Source organism: Chrysochloris asiatica, unplaced genomic scaffold (assembly GCF_000296735.1).
Source record: "Chrysochloris asiatica unplaced genomic scaffold, ChrAsi1.0 scaffold00257, whole genome shotgun sequence".
NCBI lineage: Eukaryota > Metazoa > Chordata > Mammalia > Afrosoricida > Chrysochloridae > Chrysochloris > Chrysochloris asiatica.
The window spans coordinates 545,276-562,498 of NW_006408775.1; the positions used below are offsets into that span (position 1 = coordinate 545,276).

Genomic DNA, 17,223 nt, shown 5'->3' on the forward strand with positions numbered 1-17,223 from the left:
TGTTTGGGGCCTGCAGATGCTCTGCAGGGGTGGGGCTTCAGGGCAGCCTGAATCGCAGGCTTTCCAGGGGCTTCAGTGGGACCTTCTGGGCACCCCCAACAGAAGTGAGCTCAGGGTGGAGCTAGGGACTGTGCCTCATCTCTCCTCTTCACACTGACAGTGGGCCGACAGGGCGATGTGGGGGCACTGGAGCCCCCATGGGGCCTGCCCGGCCACTGCCCATCCCCCAGGCCAGCACAGACTGCTTGAGTGAGGGTCTCCTTGGTGTGTACAAGGATCTGCTGTGGGGTGCATGTGGTCCCGGAGCCGGCTGGGCCTCTGCTCCAGCGGATATACTCGGCAGAGGCCACATCTTAGCAACGCTTTACTCCTTTATTGGAAGGGGGCCTGGTGTGGGCAGAGCCAGCCTGGCATCCTCCCAAGCCCAGCTGGATAGGGCACCGGAGCCTGGATACCGGGCCTGCTGATGGCCTGAGGCTGCTAGGCACATGTCTCAAGTGCTGGGCATGGCATGGGGGTGGATCTTCTCAGGGAACACCACAAGGCACTGTAAACACCCCCTTTATACCAGTGAGGAGTGAGGGGGCAGGATCACTGCCTGTGGAAGTTTCCGGAACTTTGCGGTGGGCCCAGGGTAGAGCTCGCCAGCGGTAGGTTCTGAGGCTGGAGTCCCTACTGCTCCCGGGCTTGAGTGGCTGACTGTCTACCACTTGATGTTGAAGCTGGAGCTGGTCTTCTCCACAGCGTGGTACTGTGTGTGTAGCAGACGTGCAGCTCTGTCTGAGCCCAGACCCTGAAGCCAGTATTCATACAGCTCGAGGACCCCTGGCACGTCCTCGGGCGCCTGCGTCCTCACCGTTCTGTATAATCTTTCCACCTGCTGCAGCAGCTCCCTGCCGTGTCCATCTGGGGCTCTGAGCTGGCCCCCGCCATTCAGGCAGCCGGAGGGGCAGGCCATAACCTCCACGTAGTGGTACGGGCACCGTCCACGCCGGATCTTCTGCACCACGTTCTGGATGTTGCGGAAGCCGTAGGTGGCGGCGAAGCGCAGCAAGACCTGGCTGTCCCTCTCGAGTGTGACCTCCTGGAAGTCCTTGTTTCTGCAGAGTGGGGGCGGGGCCTTGGAGGGCACTGGCTGGGCACGGCTGCTCCCCTCATCCTCCCCTTGGGGGTGGGGGCGGTGACAAGGTGGTCCACAGCCTGGCACCCTCGGGTGAACTGCCCACAAGGACAGGGATGAGGCCCCACGATGGGGAGACTGAGTCTCAGGGCTGGCAGAGGAGGGTCCCCTCAGAGCCAGCACCCACCTGCCCCACCCCAACTCCCGGCAGCCCCACTGACCTCAGGGGTTTGTAGGTGACCTCAGCCACGTGGATCCCAAAGAGTTCCCGGGCTGCGTGTCGGAATACATGTTCCAGGTAGCCCCCTGAGCCCCCACCCCAATGGCTGATGGGCTCCTCAGTGGATGCACAGCTGGACCTGGCCAAGGGGGTGGTGGTCAGTATGGCATGGGGGGGCTCCGGCCCACTTGCATTTCATCAGTGTTGTGGGGTGGGGGTTACTTCCACTCTCAGGTCTGAAAATGGTACCTCCAGAGGAGGGCCTTCACATACAAGCTGCACTGGAGTGGGGAGGCTGGACCAGAGAGGGAGCTGGGCAGGGTTTCAGAGTGGACGGAGGAGGCTGGACTGGAGCATGTGGGCTCCCACTGGGGACTCAAGCTGCACAGTTGGGCCCCAAAGTGTACATTCCCTGGGGACCCGCCTTTAGGCTCCTGCCCGCCTCATGCCCAGTGAGAGGATATGAGGCACCTCAGACAAATTCCACACAGGCTGTTGGCTCTGACCACTCTGACCACTCACACCAGGGTGAGAGTCTAACGTGGAGTTGGGAGCACACATGGGCAGTGTGGACACATGGTGTAGACACCATCTGCTTTTTCAGCCATGTGGGGAGTGAGGCCTGGGGGACAGCACCGTCCTTGGTTCCAACCGCCATGCTTAGTGACCTCAGGAATGTCCATGCATGGACACATACAGGCTGTGGAGCTGGCCCTCACAGGCCGGGTCTAAATGTTCCCACTCACAGTGCATCCAGTGGGGTGGACTCCAGGTCTGGGAACACGACCCCTTCCTCATCCAGCAGCGTGGACACCTCCCCTAGGATAGACCACACATTTTGATGGGCTCCCAGGGGTGCAGGCAGCATGAAAGTCTAAACTCACCCACCCCACATCTGCTGTCTGTCCTCCATAGCTGCACATGCCCCTGGAGCTGGTGGGCAGACGCTGGCCAGGAGGCAAGAACTACCCCGCCTGGATGTGCAGTCCAGCCCTTCCTTGCCTGTCTCCTTGGGAGGGGCCCCTGCAAGCGGTCAGTCTGCCTCCCTGGGCCGGCCACTTCTCAGTTGTTGAAGCTTTTTGCGGGAGAAAAGGGGGCTCTCTGTGGGCCATGGTGAGACACTCAGGGCTAACTGAAAGGGGACAGTTAGATCCACCCACTAGCTAATTGGGAGAAAGATTTTCCTGGAGAGAGAGCGTCACGTGGGATGGAGAACTATGAACTGAAATCGAATGGCCATCTTCCTCAGCTGCCACCCCTGAGTGTGTCTGAGTGGCACTCATGCCAGTACCCGTGGTGAGAACACAGTCCACGTCACGTGTCTGGAACTCCTGGTTGAAGAAGTCGGGTCTGGCTGCCTCGAGCTTCTTGTCATAGCAGGGCATCACTGCCACATGGTATAGCTGGTCAGGGCTCCGGTGCTGTGTGGAGATGGAGCAACACGCACTCAGGCGTGGTTCTGGGGCTGACCCACCCCACACCACACCCAGCAGCCCCGACCACCTCCTCCACTTGTGCTGGGCACCCACCCCCTGAACCATGGGCTTGGCCTGCTGCCGCCGAGGTGGGACAGGAGCCCCAGGTGGTGGGCATAGGAAAGACGTCACCGGGCAGCATAGAAAAGACGTCACCAGGCAGCATAGGACTAGGTATTGAGGAATGGAGGGGTGGAGGCAGAACGTTCTGGAAGGCTCTCTGCCACTGAACTATACACTACTGCTGAGGATCTGTGGCTCTGGGCAGCCCCTTCCCCACAGCCTCACAGTGGCATGCCCAGCTCTGTCACCTGCTGCTGGGCAAAGAAGTCCTTGACCAGAACGCCCATGACCTGCTGTGGGGACCGTGCGGTGCTGAGATGCGGGAGGAGGACACTGCCATGGGTCTTCTCCGCGTAGCAGACCCAGCCTGGTCACCAGGAGCAGAGGGGGTGCAGTAAGGAAGTGCCCACACGTACGGGGTGGACTCAGGGAGGGATGCTGGAGCTCTCATCATCTGCAGGTGTGTCTAGCCACTCACCAGGGTAAACCCAGTCAATTTCAATTCAGAGACCCTACAGGGCAGAGAACTGCCCCAGAGTCTCTGAGGCGGTCATCTTTACGGAAGCCTCTTCTTTTTTACCACTGAAGAGCTGGTCTGTTTAACTCAAAGACCGTCAGTTTCCTTAAAGGCTTAAGAAAACCTAAAACCAAGGCACCAAGTTGGAATTCTGATTCCTAACAAGCCTCTGGAACAAAGGAGACCCACCTCCTAGGGTTTCTGAGAGCAAACCGCCACACCTTTCTCACGCGCAGTGGTGACCTTCTGGATCACCTGAGCCCCACCCCAAGGATGTGAAAAGACTCTCCTCCCTCACAGGGCGCTCCAGGCTAGCACTCGAAGCCCATTCTTGTCACAGGTTTCCTGTCATTGCCTGTCTGGAGCTGTTGGCACCTTATCAAACACAGACTTCCGGCAGTTTCCCACCACCTGCTAGCCTGCTGCACCGCTGTGGAAGGTGGGTCTGTTTCTGTGAGGTGCAAACCACCAATAGTCTAGCTACACGGGGCCTGTGTGCACTCACCTGGACAGGCAGAGGCCAGCACGGGCAGGGCCTGCCCCGAGTTAGCCTGCTTCCGGAAGCGTTGCACGAACTCACGCTGGCTCTCAAGGAGGCTGAAATTCCGTGAGAAGGCAGTGTCGAACACGTAGTGCACCCCTGGAAAGCGGCAGCCAGCTCAGCCAAGGAGTCACGGCACCAGTGCCTCAACCCAGAGGGACCCTCGGTGTGTCTGTGACAGGTAGTCACATGGGCATGCTGGCTGTGGACACTGGTCATGGTGCTTCAGGGAACCCACGACATGCCGTACAGAGTCCAGACACCCATCTACATGACATCCGTCTATACAGGGCGTCCACACGACTTCCCCCAGACATCCGTCTACACGGGGCAACCACCCGATGTCCCCCCAGACATCCGTCTACATGGGGCAACCACCCGATGTCCCCCCAGACATCTGTCTACACGGGGCATCCACTCGACATCCCCCCAGACATCTGTCTACATGGGGCATCCATTTGACGTCCCCCCAAGACATCCGTCTACACGGGATGTCCACTTGACGTCCCCCCAGACAGTGGTCTACACGTGGCGTCCACTCGCCGCTGTCCCTCACATAGTGCTGTCACTTGAGTCAGAGCTTCGAGTTGGAACGAAGTGTTTCCAAACAGCCAAGTTCATAAACAAGTGAAGACCTGGTGGCCAGAGGCCCTGCCACCCCTCCACCCCCAGGATCAGTGGCGCGAACCCACCTATCTGTTTAAAGAACGAGGTGAGCTTCTTGGCAGTGTCTGTGGGGCTCAGCTGAAATCTCGCTGCTAACGAAGCCGTGGACTGCGGAGACACTGATACAACCACCAACCTCTGCTGCTCAGGAGGAGCTGCCTGGGGAGTGAGGGGGTCCGACTCAGCCACCCCGCAGGACAGAGCAGAGGGACCCTCCTGGCTCCCCTACAGACCCTCGGCAGGCTCAAACCATTGCTCTTGTGGTTGGACTGAGACCTGTGGGTACGGTCTTTTTAATTACGGCAAAAAAAACATGCCCATGACGACACACTTGCCACTGTTACCGCTTTCACGTGTAGAGTTCAGTGGCCTAAATCACATGCACCGCGTAGTGCCCGCCCGTCCTTCTGGTTTGACTCAGACATGTGGGCACAGTCTCTTCTTCATTGTGGCACACCCCTCCCCCCACCCCTGGTAACCACTAATAAACATGGGTCTCTATGTGTTTGTCTGTTGTAGATATTGATACATTGTTATGTTGTTAAGTGCCATCGGGTCAGTTCTGACTCATAGTGACGCTGCATAGGGTTTCTGAGGAACGACTGCTAGGTTTGAACTACTGACCTCATGGTTAACTGCTCAGTAATTACCCTACAGCGCCTCACCAGGGTCCCTAAATAACACGAGGGGCTTGAAAGAAAAGACAATAGAAATTTGCCAGAAATTTTCTGAAGCCACCTTGTATTTGTCCTTTGGTGTCCAGTGATGGTCATTCTCCTTGTGGAACGCACCACTGGGTCGGTTACCCGTCCTCCCTTTTCACTTCTCTTTGTGGCTGAAGGCTGTCCCACTGAGAGGACCCACCTTGGGGGCAGTTACCCATCCTCCCTTGACAGGAGAGGCACTTTTGATCTTTGGTGTTAACACAGCAAGGTGTGGTTGGCTCCGGGACATGGATGGCTGGTAAGACTCCCTCAGCGGTGAAGAACGCTGGTAGGGAGCTTGCTAAGAGGATGCCTACGCACCCCACGTCTGACAAGTGAGTCACAGAACCCACTCACTGCTCACCTTGTTGGCGTTGAGAACCTTCCGGAGCTCTTCGTGGCTCTGCTGGGTGATGAGCACACTTTCTGCTGAGGTCACGCAGCCACTGCATGCCAGGCAGTCCTTGAGGGAGATCTTGGCTTTCTCCAGCTTCCGTGCGCCCCCATCCTGCAGAGAACAGAGTGCACCCAGTTCTTGATCAGGGACTAACCTCCAAGACACAGCGGGGGGAGGAGGAACTGCCGTCTCTGCAGAGGAGAGAGCCCCTCCTGTCACCCGGGGAGACTCCGCACATCGCCTTGGTGAGGCACAAGTGGGAGCGTGCGCAGATGTCTTACTTGGCTCACTTGGAAGTAGCTCCCATCGTCCTCAATGTGGATCTTGGCCGTACCGCTCCCTGGCCTCCTGTCTACCTTCACAGGCTTGGTGCAGTCCTGAGCCAGGAAGAGACCCCATGCCAGACCTGAGCAGATGAAGGCCCCTGGAGGCTGGCTGCCCAAGGTCTTCCAGGACAGTCCTGTGCTTTATAGCCCCCCAAACCAAGATCCTAAAGCCCATGGCCATCATGTTAATTCTGATTTACAGCGACCCCATATGGAGTCCGAGGCTGTAAATCTTTACAGAAGCAGAAGGCTTCGTCTTTCTCCCATAGAGCCGCTGGTGGGTTCGAACTGCCGATCTTTCAGTTATCAGTCCATCGTCTAAGCCACTGTGCCACCAGGGTTCCTTTCAGGCTCACACTGGCCCCTTTCCTACTGGCCCGCAGGCACCAAAGGTCAGTCTGTGAGTCCCCAACCAGCACCATGGCTAGCTCCGCCCGCAGCCTCTCCCCCTGGCCCTCACCCTTGGGATCGGGGGTCGGCAGTAGGTGTGGCCAGAGGGAGGGGCCTAAGGCTGGTGCTGGCAGCCTGACTGGGGCGCCCTCATTTGCATGCCACCTCCCTGCCCAGTGTCCAGAGAGGTCAGCCTTCTGGTGCCCGCCACACTCTCATGCGGATGACCTGCCCTGGCAAAACGGGTGCCTCCTGATGTGTTTCTCCCCCACACCACACACTGACGTCCTCCGACAGGAGGGTTGATTGCTGGCTCCGATCTTTCCCCGCCACTCCCCAGCTGCATGGCTGTGCGGGCCAGCCACCGGACACCCTACAATAGTCAGTTCACCCACCGCAAGCGGGGAAGGGGCGCCTCCTAGCCGGGGGGTCTGGAAGGCAATGTAAGAACTAGCTCCTCCCTGTGCCCACTAGGGCCCACGTCAGGGTCCCTGGGGTCCCTTGTGGGGGTGAGCCCAGGTCCCTGGGGTCTTGGATCCCCGGGGTCAAATCCTGTTTCAGGGGCGGAAACTGAGGCGGGAGGGCAGAGGAAGAAGTTCCCGCCTCCCGGAAGTCGGACGAGACTGGCCTCCCAGGTTCCTAGCAGACCGGCTCGTCGCGGTCCGCTCCCTGCACACGGTGGACCACCTTCCCTCCGGGCGGCCCACCTGCGACGGCCCGATGAAATCATCTAAATCCGTCAACTGCAGCGCCCGGCTGAAGGGCGACGCCATGACGGCCACACTGCCGCCGCGCGCAGGTGTCGCTAAACGGCGCAAAAGATGTTCTGTGTTTTGCCAGGCTGCCGGAAAGCGCCCCGCAAGGCGCATGCGTACTTCGCCCCGCGGACGACGCCTGGAGGAGTGAGCACCCTCTGCTGGCAGGCCCAAACATGGCGCTTTCGACCTGTTCTCGGGCCACTGGGGGGACCAAACACCCCTCTGCGAGTTTCCCGCCTCCCATGGGGCGGAACGGAGGCAGAGTATCTTCAGAAACAGACAGAGGGTATCTGATTTAGTTCATTTATTGCTGAAGTGTTTACTTGTTGGCCAGGTGTGGGCCCCCAGGTGCCTCACCTGGGGCGTTTGCACAGTCTAGATGCTTCGTTTTGCACACCTGTGCTGAACCCAGAAGATCCTAACACACACTGGACGCTCAGTTGGTGTTGAATGAACAGTTCAGGTGTGACACACGCTGAAGCAAAAGAAAAGAATTCGTAGACAATTGGGGTGGGTGTGGGGGGACGAGGCGATTCCTTCCGTTCCTGGTGGCTCATTGCAGGGCTGCGGGGTCCTTGGAGGAGCCCTGGCTGGCCCTGGGGAGCCCCTTTGCGTCATTTTGAGGAGCAGTTTGCGCAGATTCCATTTCCCTATGCAGGTTTATGACCTGAAATAGAGCCATTTTATGCTTGCCACATACAATGTATGCACTGAAGGACCTATTTGTTTCCGGAAGTCTCCAGGAAAACCAGGGGTTGAGTCTGGGTCCAGCCCCAGCAGTCTCAGTCCTTGTAAGAGTCGTTGAATACCTTCATTCTCTATTGCTGCTGTAAGTGAATGAGTTTCATAAACAGAATTTATTTTCTCATACTTGCTGTTAAGTGTGTTCAAGTCGATTCTGAATCATAGGGTTTCCGAAGAGCGAACCACTGACTCCATAGTGCCACACTCAGACCCTGCTTGAGAGGCTAGAGATCAGAACTAAGGACTTCGCCTGCACACAAGGCTCCGTTCCCTGGGAAGAAGGTCCTCACTCTTCCACCGTCTTCATGGGGCATGGTATCTGCCTTCCCCCATCACTGTCTGCTCTGTTTTTTTACATCTCGAAAGAAACAGATTTAGGGCACACTATCACTGCCCCGGGAACACGGTGGCTTCATACTGAGAACCACAAGGTCCAGGTGTAAGCCCACCAGCTGCTCCTAAGAAGAAAGAGGATGTGAAGCCTGGGAGACCCTATACAGACTCGCTATGAGTCAGAACTAACTCAACAGAACTTAGCAACCATCACTGACCCATTAACATAACGAAAACCCATTCCTAAATGGGGTTCGAACCCCCACACTCTGCCTTTGAGTAGATGCCTTCTGATTCATGTTGTTGGTAAGAGCCACAGTGACCTTGTATAGGGTCTCGTAGGAGCTGCTCTTGAACTTGAACCACTGATCTTGCAGTTCAGTGCATTAACCCTCAGCCCCACACCAGGACTCCCATAATTACTATGGTGGTGGTTATGTGCTACGGACTCAGTTCCGACCCATAGTGAGCATGTACAGGGTTTCCAAGGTTGTAAATCTTTATGGGAGCAGAAAACCTCATCTTTCTCTTGCGGAACTGCTGGTAGTTTTGAACTGCTGACCTTGAGATTAGCAGGCCGACTCACAACCACTATGCTATGCTGCTGTTGTGTGGTGCCATCAAGTCAGTCTTGACCCATAGTGACCCTGTATAGGGTTTCTGAGGAGCAGCTGGTGAGCTTGAACTGCCGACCTTGCAGTTTGAACAACCTTGCAGTCCGGGGCATTAACTCACAGCGCCACTATGCTATTGGGGTTAGGATTTACAACACAATTCAATCCAAACTGTGTCGGTTGGCGTTTGGTTCAGAAGCTCTGATCACACACACTCACGAGCTCTTCCGTGGTCACTCAGCCTGGACCTGCTCCAAAGACTGCTGCCAAGGCGCCTCCCCGAGTCTGGGCGGAGCTGGGCTCTCTCATTACTCACAGCGTTTCCCCGTGGACCCGGAGGCTCTTGTGCCAACCATGACGCCTCTGGTCTTTGCATTCATATTTTGCAAATTGTTTCATCATCATCATTAGTGAGTATTTACCGCCCGCTTCCCATGCGCATGGTCCCATGCGCATGGTCCCAGCCGGACCCTGAGAAGATGGCTGCCACACCTGGGAGGACGTGGGGCCAGCCGAGGACATGGTGGCGGGGGAGGCCCCATACATCCCGAGGGCCTGAATGGCCTCAACTCTGGATGTGCCCGTGGGACTCGCCTGGCTGTCCACCTCCTCTTTGATGGCACCATTTCCTTGGAGGCTTGTGAAACCACCAAGGTCCCTTCCAGGACCAACGGCCCTGTGCACACTGGCCGCTGGAATGAAAGCCCACAGAAAGAAGAGGCTTGCAGTCTCAGGGGGTCGGTAGGGCCATGCTTCCTAGGGGAGGGTCTTTCCTTGTCTGTTACCACTCATGGTGGCCTCAGGCACTCCTAAATTTGTGGCTGCAGCAAGCACTCCAGTCTCTGCCGCTGTGGTCGTGGGGCATCTTTCCTGGTGTCTCGCCCTCTTTCCATGTCTTCCGCCTTCTCTTCTCTTCTCTCTTCTAAGGACACTTGTTGCTGGACATTGGGCCAGGCCTTCACTCAGTCACATATGCAAGACCATTTCCCCAAATAAGGCCACATCTGTGGGCTCCAGGAGGACGTATCTTTATAGGGGCAACGTTCACACCAGGATAAGCCTCATGTCCACGTCCTTGTGGGACTTCAGGGCTAGAGGACAGGTAACTGAATACCAAGACAAATCTCATCTCCTAAATGTGTGTGTATTGGTGGGGAGGCCTGAGCTGGCATTAAGGGACAAGTGGGAGAGAGGTGGTGGCTACTGGGACTGGGGCAGGGGACACAGCTCAGGGTGATCCAAGGGTCAGGAGCAGGCTACTTTGCACGATGGGGCTGGGCTGGGGCTGTGGGACTTTTGGAAAGATAAACTGCTGGACCAGGGGCAGCTTGGGGGAGATAGTCACAGGGCTGGAGGAGAGAAACAAAAAAGAAGACATCAATCAAAATGTGATGCTTCCTAATCCTAAACGGTCCCTGGGTGTGTAAGCAGTTAAATACTCATACTCGATTACTAGCTGTCAGCTTGGTGGTTTGGATTTGCCCAGAGGCTCCAGGGAAGACAGCCACAGCTTTGAAGACTGAAGTAGTTCTGCTAAGCACGTATGGGGCTACCACGAGGCAGACATCACTCCGCAGAAGACACCAACAGTTAGGGTGCAGAACATGTGCTGCACCCTCAGATGCTTCTGTGATGACTCGGAGAGGGGCTATGGAGTCCTTGGCCCTAGTCCCCCACCTCTCTGGCTGCCTGTATGCAGGCCCAGTCCGGCTGTTGGTGACCCTGAGCACACAGGTGGTTGGCAGGGTCCCTGGAGCTCCCCACTTGTATCCCTTAGTACCCCAGGATTGAGTGTTTGGGACCCGGGAGCCGTGGGCAGACAGGAGGCGTGGGGAGAAGGCTGAAGCTGTGGGGGCCTCTCCTACTCGTGAGACAGGTAGGCAGGGATAGGCACCTACAGAGTTGCCTCTCCCAGAGGATAGCGTCATTATGAGCACAGCCAGGGGCCAGTGCTGACTTTTCCACAACATGCCAATGTTTTATTCCCTGGAATACAGGTTTGCGGCCTACACCTGTTCCCAGACCCCTTGTAAATTAGGGGCTGTAGGCTTAGGAGACGCCGGACACAGCCACCCTGGGCTCCTCCCATCTGGTTAGGTGTGGGGTGGAGGCCACAGTCTCCATATCAGCCCCCAGAAGATTCTCCCTAGCCACTCAGGGGACTCGGGGTTGTTTCTGACCCGTGTTCTCTGGGGTGTGGTTGCTCTGATGATGGGAAGTCTTCAACCCACATTGGTGGGCTCATTGGGGTGGTTGTGCTATGGGCCAGGTCAGCATGGCTATAGGTCCTTTTCTACAGGGTCCAGGAGAAAGACCACACTTTGGCGGTGGGGGCTGTGTGCCAGGTCCAGTGCCTGCCCTGGTGCCCGGCTGAGTTCCTCACCAGAGCCCAACTTCCCTGAGCCGCCGAGCCGCTGGCTCACGGTTTTATTTGTTGGAGGGAACTGCTCCCTCACCATTAGTGGGTAATCCACACAGGCCCATGTCCTCAGGGACCATCACAGCTTGTCAACAGGTGTAATCCCGGCAGGGTCCCTGTGCGGCCCAGCACACGCTGCAATTAGCCGCTAATGAGGAGGCCTGTGTGCCGGTTCCTCGGAGATCTGAGAGGCGTAGCTAAGGCACGAGCAGCAGCAGAGACAATGCAGGTGTGGGTGGGCTGCTCCCGCTGGCTGAGGGGCCCGCTCTGCTCCAGAGCTGGGAGGGGCTGTGGGAAACATCACAGGGGGCTCGGGGTGCCAACTCCAGGCAGAGTCTGGCATGGTGCTCTGCAACAGGCACACAGAGCCTGTTCTCAGCTGCCCCAGCTCAGCAGCACCTCCCTGGGCCCTTCACACCCACACTTTGTACCCAGACTCTCTGAGTGATCAAGGTGTCACTCGGGTGGTGTGAGAAGGTCTAGCCTGCTGGGTATGTCTGAGGTCCCTACTGGAGCCCCCAGACCCACCACTGACATCTCGGTTGGCTTGTACAGCCATGTGGGCCTCAATGCTCTGAAGTTCTAGAAGGTTCTCACCAGCAAGTTCTCGAGGTCCCTGGGACTGAGCTTCTACAGACAGCGGGGAGGTCCTCAGGGAAGGCCCCTGCCTTGCAGCCTCTGTGCCCCTTGGGGTTCTCTGTCTCCTGTGTGGAGCCCCCTCTGCTTGCACCTCAGCCTACCTGGGGGCTCCCTGGTCTGAAATGCTGACGCTTCAGGCTGAGACCCTATCAGGGCACAGTGCCCCACACCCACATCTCCCTGTGTCCCCATGTGTTCCCCCCCCAACCTCTCCCCAGTCAGTGTGATCCCAGCCCCTCCCCTGGTCTTTGCATGTGGACACAGGGAGTAAAGAGTTCTCTGGGCTTTGACAACGTGGTGCTCGGCCCCGGGTTTCCCTGGCAGGAGTGTGTGTGGGGGTTCTGTGACCCCCATGCGTGAAGGTTTGAGGGGCACTCGGCTGCCCACCTGGACCTCACTGGGGTTGAGGGTCACAAATGTGTTGATGTCCATCTCCGGCCTGACCACAGCTAGCAGCACCAGCTCCTTCCCTGGGACACCAGCGGCCAGGAGACCCGGCACCATCCCTGCTCCAGTACCGCGTGTCCCCGTCCCTGTGGAGAGGGTGCCCCGAGCACCGCAGGCTGCTCTGACCACACCTGCCGCCCAGGTCCTTCCACAGTGGGGAGCTCGGACAGAGCCCCAACTATTCAGGGGTGGGGGGCGGCGCACTGGGACTGGAGCAACTGACCATCAGAAGTCTGTCTGGATTTCCTGGTTGGGAGGTCAAGCCTGGCCCTGCTTATGTGAGCCCCCCTCACCCCGCGAGAGGCCCCCATGGCACCCTGGGCCTTGACTGAGGCCTCAACAGTGTCTTCCCAGGATGCAGACAGCCCTTCCTTGTCCCATGAGACCCCCTTTGGGGCCCCCATTCCCATCTGATCCCCAATAGGCTGATAGCCTGGGTCGGGTGTGCGGTGGGTGGTCCCTGGGGAGCTGCAATGCCTGAAGAAACTAACTCCATCCAGGATGGGCAGTAGGACCTGTACAGCTCCGGTCTCCGCAGCCAGTCCCCAGTGTCTGACCCATCCTCGGCACACATGGAGCCCGTGGGCATGAGGAGGTGGTCGATGGTCATTTAGTCTGCCATAGCTGCGCTGCTGTGTCCTGATCTACTCCCACTGGGTCATCTGTGATGGTCAGCTGGGCAGCCAATTACTCCTTCAGGCAGGTGTACACAGCAGACTGGCGGGGGCAGGTGGTGCCCGGGGCCTTCACACTGGACTTTTGATGAATGACTTGATCCCGGCCCAGCTTGGAAGTCCCCAGGGGCTAGAATGGGCACAACTATGGGGTGACCAGGTCTTCTGTCACCTACCCCAGGTGGAGGGGCGGTGGGTGAGGCATGGATGAGTGGATATCCTAAGAGGGTGGATCCCCCTCCCTGGCTAGAGTGGGCACGAGGAGTGGACGTGTGATGAGGGCAGATGTTTCCAGCTGGGGGGAATTTGCCATTGGGGTCCCCAAGCTGGTTGAGGGCGCTGCGAGGTAGGTCCCACACTCCTTACTTCTCAGGCCTCAAGGTGGGGTGGGAGGTGAAGTTCCTTACTTAGTACATGGAGAAGCCCCTCTCACTGTCTGCCAGAGTCACTACCGTGGACACCAAGAGTCCCCTGGCAAACCCCAGTCACCCCACACCCCCTGTGAGCACAGGTGCATGCAGTTGGGTGGGTACATTGTTTTATTAAACGATTTTGGGTCGATGATGCAGTGACACTACAGCCGGGCTGTATGAACCCAGGTGCTCGTCACAGGAAGAATTACCAACTCACAGAAAACCAATGCTCAGAAAAAACAGAACATTCAAAACAGGGTTAATTTAAAAAAAAAAGAAAAATGAAACCAAAGCAAAATTAAGTCCGAGTGACTCATTTATGAGTGCTGTGCTTACTTAATCTTGATTGACTGCAGCGAAGATTGAGTGTAGAAAAGGAACTCTGAGACTCCCAGCCTTTGCGGGAGCACAGCTGTTCTAAGGGCGCCATGTTGGTTCAGCATCAGTGGTCAGACATAAAGCCATGAGTAGATACAGTTTCCTCGGCTCCTGGTGGTTGGACACGTTACTGAAGCGGCTTGGTTGTGGCTGTTTATCAGGAGTTGGACATGAGTCCACACCTGGAACAACTACCTACAGGCAAGCCAATTTGAAAGGAGCTGAGAAAACACTAATCCCCCACAACCTGAAGTGGTATCTGCAAAAGTGTTACAGCCGAATGGAAGAACCAGGCAGATAGGGGAACACTGAGGCAGGTTTGCATGGGTTAAATGGAACAGAGGTCAAGAGTGATGTATGCTCAACCTTGGAACAACAGGGCTCTGTGATACAGGGATCGAGACATAGACTGAAGGGGTCCAATAGGGGAAATAATGTTAAGACACTTGACTGTCTTATGAATATTGGTTTCCCTTGCCTACTCCTGCAAAATAGACCCTTGAGTGGGATAGAAAGGAATCTCGGGAAACATGATTATAGAAAGCTGGTAAGCCCGTCCTCAGCCTATAACTGACCGGAATACCTAGAACTTGCCCAGTGAAATAGGCTTCCTGTGGAGCCTTGGTAATCTATAGGACCTTAGGTGGAATCCTGAACCCCATCCAGAACCCTCGGAAGTGGGACATTCTTACCTGAAAGGACAAGCAGACCAGCCTGGAATAGTTACAGAAAGAGAAGCTACTACTTCAAAGAAAGATCAGCAGGAAAAATCGCAAACAAAAATGGCAGTCTGATTGGCTGCTACAAGAACAAGCAAGTTGTTCTCTGGGGAGTCATCAAGGCAAGCAATCAAGTCCCTTGAAGACAAACCCCCCTCCAAGACTGAAACTCAATGGGAACACATGAGCAGGCATGTAAGCTTACTGATGACCACGTTGGTCTCCTAGTGAGGGGATGAGGGGATGAGGGGGAAAGGCAGCAATGAAGACATGGGCCAAGTTCGACCACATTCCACAGACTCCTGTTGACCTGGAGATGAGAGAGAAGAGGAAGGGTTGGCTGGTCCAAAGTGTGGTGAGACCTGTGGACTCCTGAGCCCATGGACAAGGACATAGCCACAGAGGGCTGGAGTTGAGAACGAAGTGCTCAGCTGATATGAAGTGAGGGGAGACCCACAGAAATGCCCAAACTTATAGATAGTACCCATTCGACCTGGCTTTCATGGCTTGATGACCAGAACTCGCCCAGAGAATATAAAAGAAAAGAAAAGTAAAAAAAAAATTTTTTTTTTTTTTGATAAAGGAAACAAGTGTAAATCACTATAAGTTGATGAACTTGACCTATACTTATGGGTGTAGTAGCTCAAAATACCAACCGAGAAGGAAGGAGTCCTCACATCCAAAATCAATCCTATCCACTCTGTATACAAGGTTGATAGGGACTGGCAACTTAGACATTAGCTACCTTAAAATGGGAGGGGCTATAAAGGCACAAAGTGACTGGCTTACAAGTTTTCAAGAGAGAGTTTAGTTTTAGAGTGTGGGGGGAAGGTAGAATCCCCACTGCATAGTTTTCATCTTGTCTAGACGGGTCTGGTGAAAGGAGATGCAGATACAATTTTTATGATTCAATAGTGAGTAATTGTTATCATGACTAATTGCGACTGTCATAACTGTAAAGGCAGAAGTTTTGTAACAAAAAGAGGGAGGTAGTTAATCTTACTGTCCAGGAACACAGACCCCTAGGACAATCAAGGGAGAAGAGCACGAGCAGAATGTGGGACCCTATCCAGAGAGGCATCAACACCAGAGATGGAGACAGAGATGAAGGCATGGAGAGAGAGAGCAGCTGAGGACTCTAGACTCATGGAAAGAGAAAGGCTGTATGCTGGTAGCCAGATGCTGGTGGCCAGGAGGCAGGCTTGCAGATTGTGCCCTTTGGTTGTTTAAATGATCATATATTCCTGAGTGATTTTGTGTACATCTCTCCCCACCAAAAAACAAAAAACAAAACAGAACAGAGGGAATAGAAGCAAATACTGTTGACTGATGATGCATGGAGGAGATCGTGGTCATTGCAAAGAAACGAGTGTAAAACTGATGTACCCCAATGTAAACGAATCACTCAATTCACAATCAAAACTTAAAAGAAAAGTGTTACAGTCGATGATGGTTCAAGTATACGTGGAGCAGGAAAAGGCTTAGCTGGATGAAGTTACAAAGTTTGTGAAGATGTAAAGTGCGTAAAGCCCATGGCTCTTCCTTCTGTGATTCGTCAGCAGGTACCTTGTAGGAAATATTTGAATCACTCGTGGGTTCTTGAACCAGTCAAGTCAGCAGTGGGCTCTGCTGTCTGGATGCCAGTTCTGTGAACTTTTCTCAGACACGCAAGCTGAGCACTCTGACTAGGCAGGAGAAAGATGAGGTTTTTCATCTTTCAGTTTCAGAAATCATATACGGGGTCCCTGTGAGTCGGAACCAACTTATAGCAGCACTAACCTTGACCAGGAGGGGCAGTGGTGTGTGCCCCCTGGATCTGAGATGTACCCACATTTGATGGGGTGTACTGTGTCCCCTGTAAAGATACGTTCAAATCCTAAATGGGTACTTGTGAATTAGACTTTGCTAGGAAATAGGGTCTTGGGAGATGTCATCAGCCGGCTTTAACATGGGATCATAGTAGAGTAGAAAACCAAACCCACTGCCACCGAGTTAGCACCAACTCACTTCAGCCCTATATAGAATCTGGGTGTCCAAGATTGCAGATGTTTATGGGGAGCAAATAGTTTCATCTCACTCCTGCAGAGCAGCTGGTGGATTTGAACCGCTAACCTTACACCATGCCACCTTATACTGGAGTAATGTCTTATAGGAGTGATGTTCTCATAAAAGATGAGCGACACAGAAGGAGACAATGAGGAGGAACCAGGAAATAAACTCTGCGGACTCCTAGCTTCACCCCCTGAGAAATGGGAGAGCCAGATGGAAGGATCAACACCGTGTGGACCAAGGGGAGGCCAGGGCAGTTCTCCAATCAGCTGCTCCCGTCTCAGGATGGCCCAGCCCTGACCCAGTGCCAGCCACTGCTCCGGGCAGGGTCCCACCCATGCATTCCTGCTTTGTTAGCTGCAGCCACTCCCAGTTACCCAGGCAGGCCCGTTTGCTCCCCTGGGGAGTCCCAGGGACCCAGACCATTGGACCAGCCCCACTTCCCAGTGGTGGACACTGAGACACAGAGGGACCAGACTTGGTGGGTCACCCTGAAAGGTGAGAGTAATCAAAGGGACCCTGAACCCTGGAAGGGACCATCAGGGTGTGTGGGAGCACTGTGGAGGGAGGGTCTCCCCAGGGTTCAGCGTAGTACCAAACCCAGCATCCACACTACC

At 55.4% G+C, this 17,223-nt stretch overlaps 1 protein-coding gene across 1 annotated transcript; it reads right to left on the reverse strand.

Moving 5' to 3' along the window:
- Positions 1-703: 703 nt before the first annotated feature.
- On the reverse strand, positions 704-7,192 carry NARFL (nuclear prelamin A recognition factor-like). The gene is made up of 10 exons (XM_006873846.1): positions 7,127-7,192; positions 5,985-6,080; positions 5,671-5,814; positions 4,629-4,761; positions 3,901-4,035; positions 3,127-3,245; positions 2,632-2,761; positions 2,087-2,159; positions 1,342-1,479; positions 704-1,100 (listed from the first exon to the last, which is right to left on the reverse strand). Exons 1-10 carry the CDS (start codon positions 7,190-7,192, stop codon positions 704-706), a joined length of 1,431 nt encoding a protein of 476 aa, XP_006873908.1.
- Between the last annotated feature and the right edge of the window lie 10,031 nt (positions 7,193-17,223).

Bases quoted from the DNA above. Each gene is read 5' to 3' on its own strand.
- NARFL (XM_006873846.1), bottom strand. From the start codon at position 7,192: ATGGCGTCGCCCTTCAGCCGGGCGCTGCAGTTGACGGATTTAGATGAT. The intron at 6,081-7,126 runs GTGGGCCGCCCG...TTCCTGGCTCAG, and splicing joins ATTTCATCGGGCCGTCGCAG to GACTGCACCAAGCCTGTGAA. The intron at 1,101-1,341 runs GTCAGTGGGGCT...CCCACTCTGCAG, and splicing joins GTCACCTACAAACCCCTGAG to AAACAAGGACTTCCAGGAGG.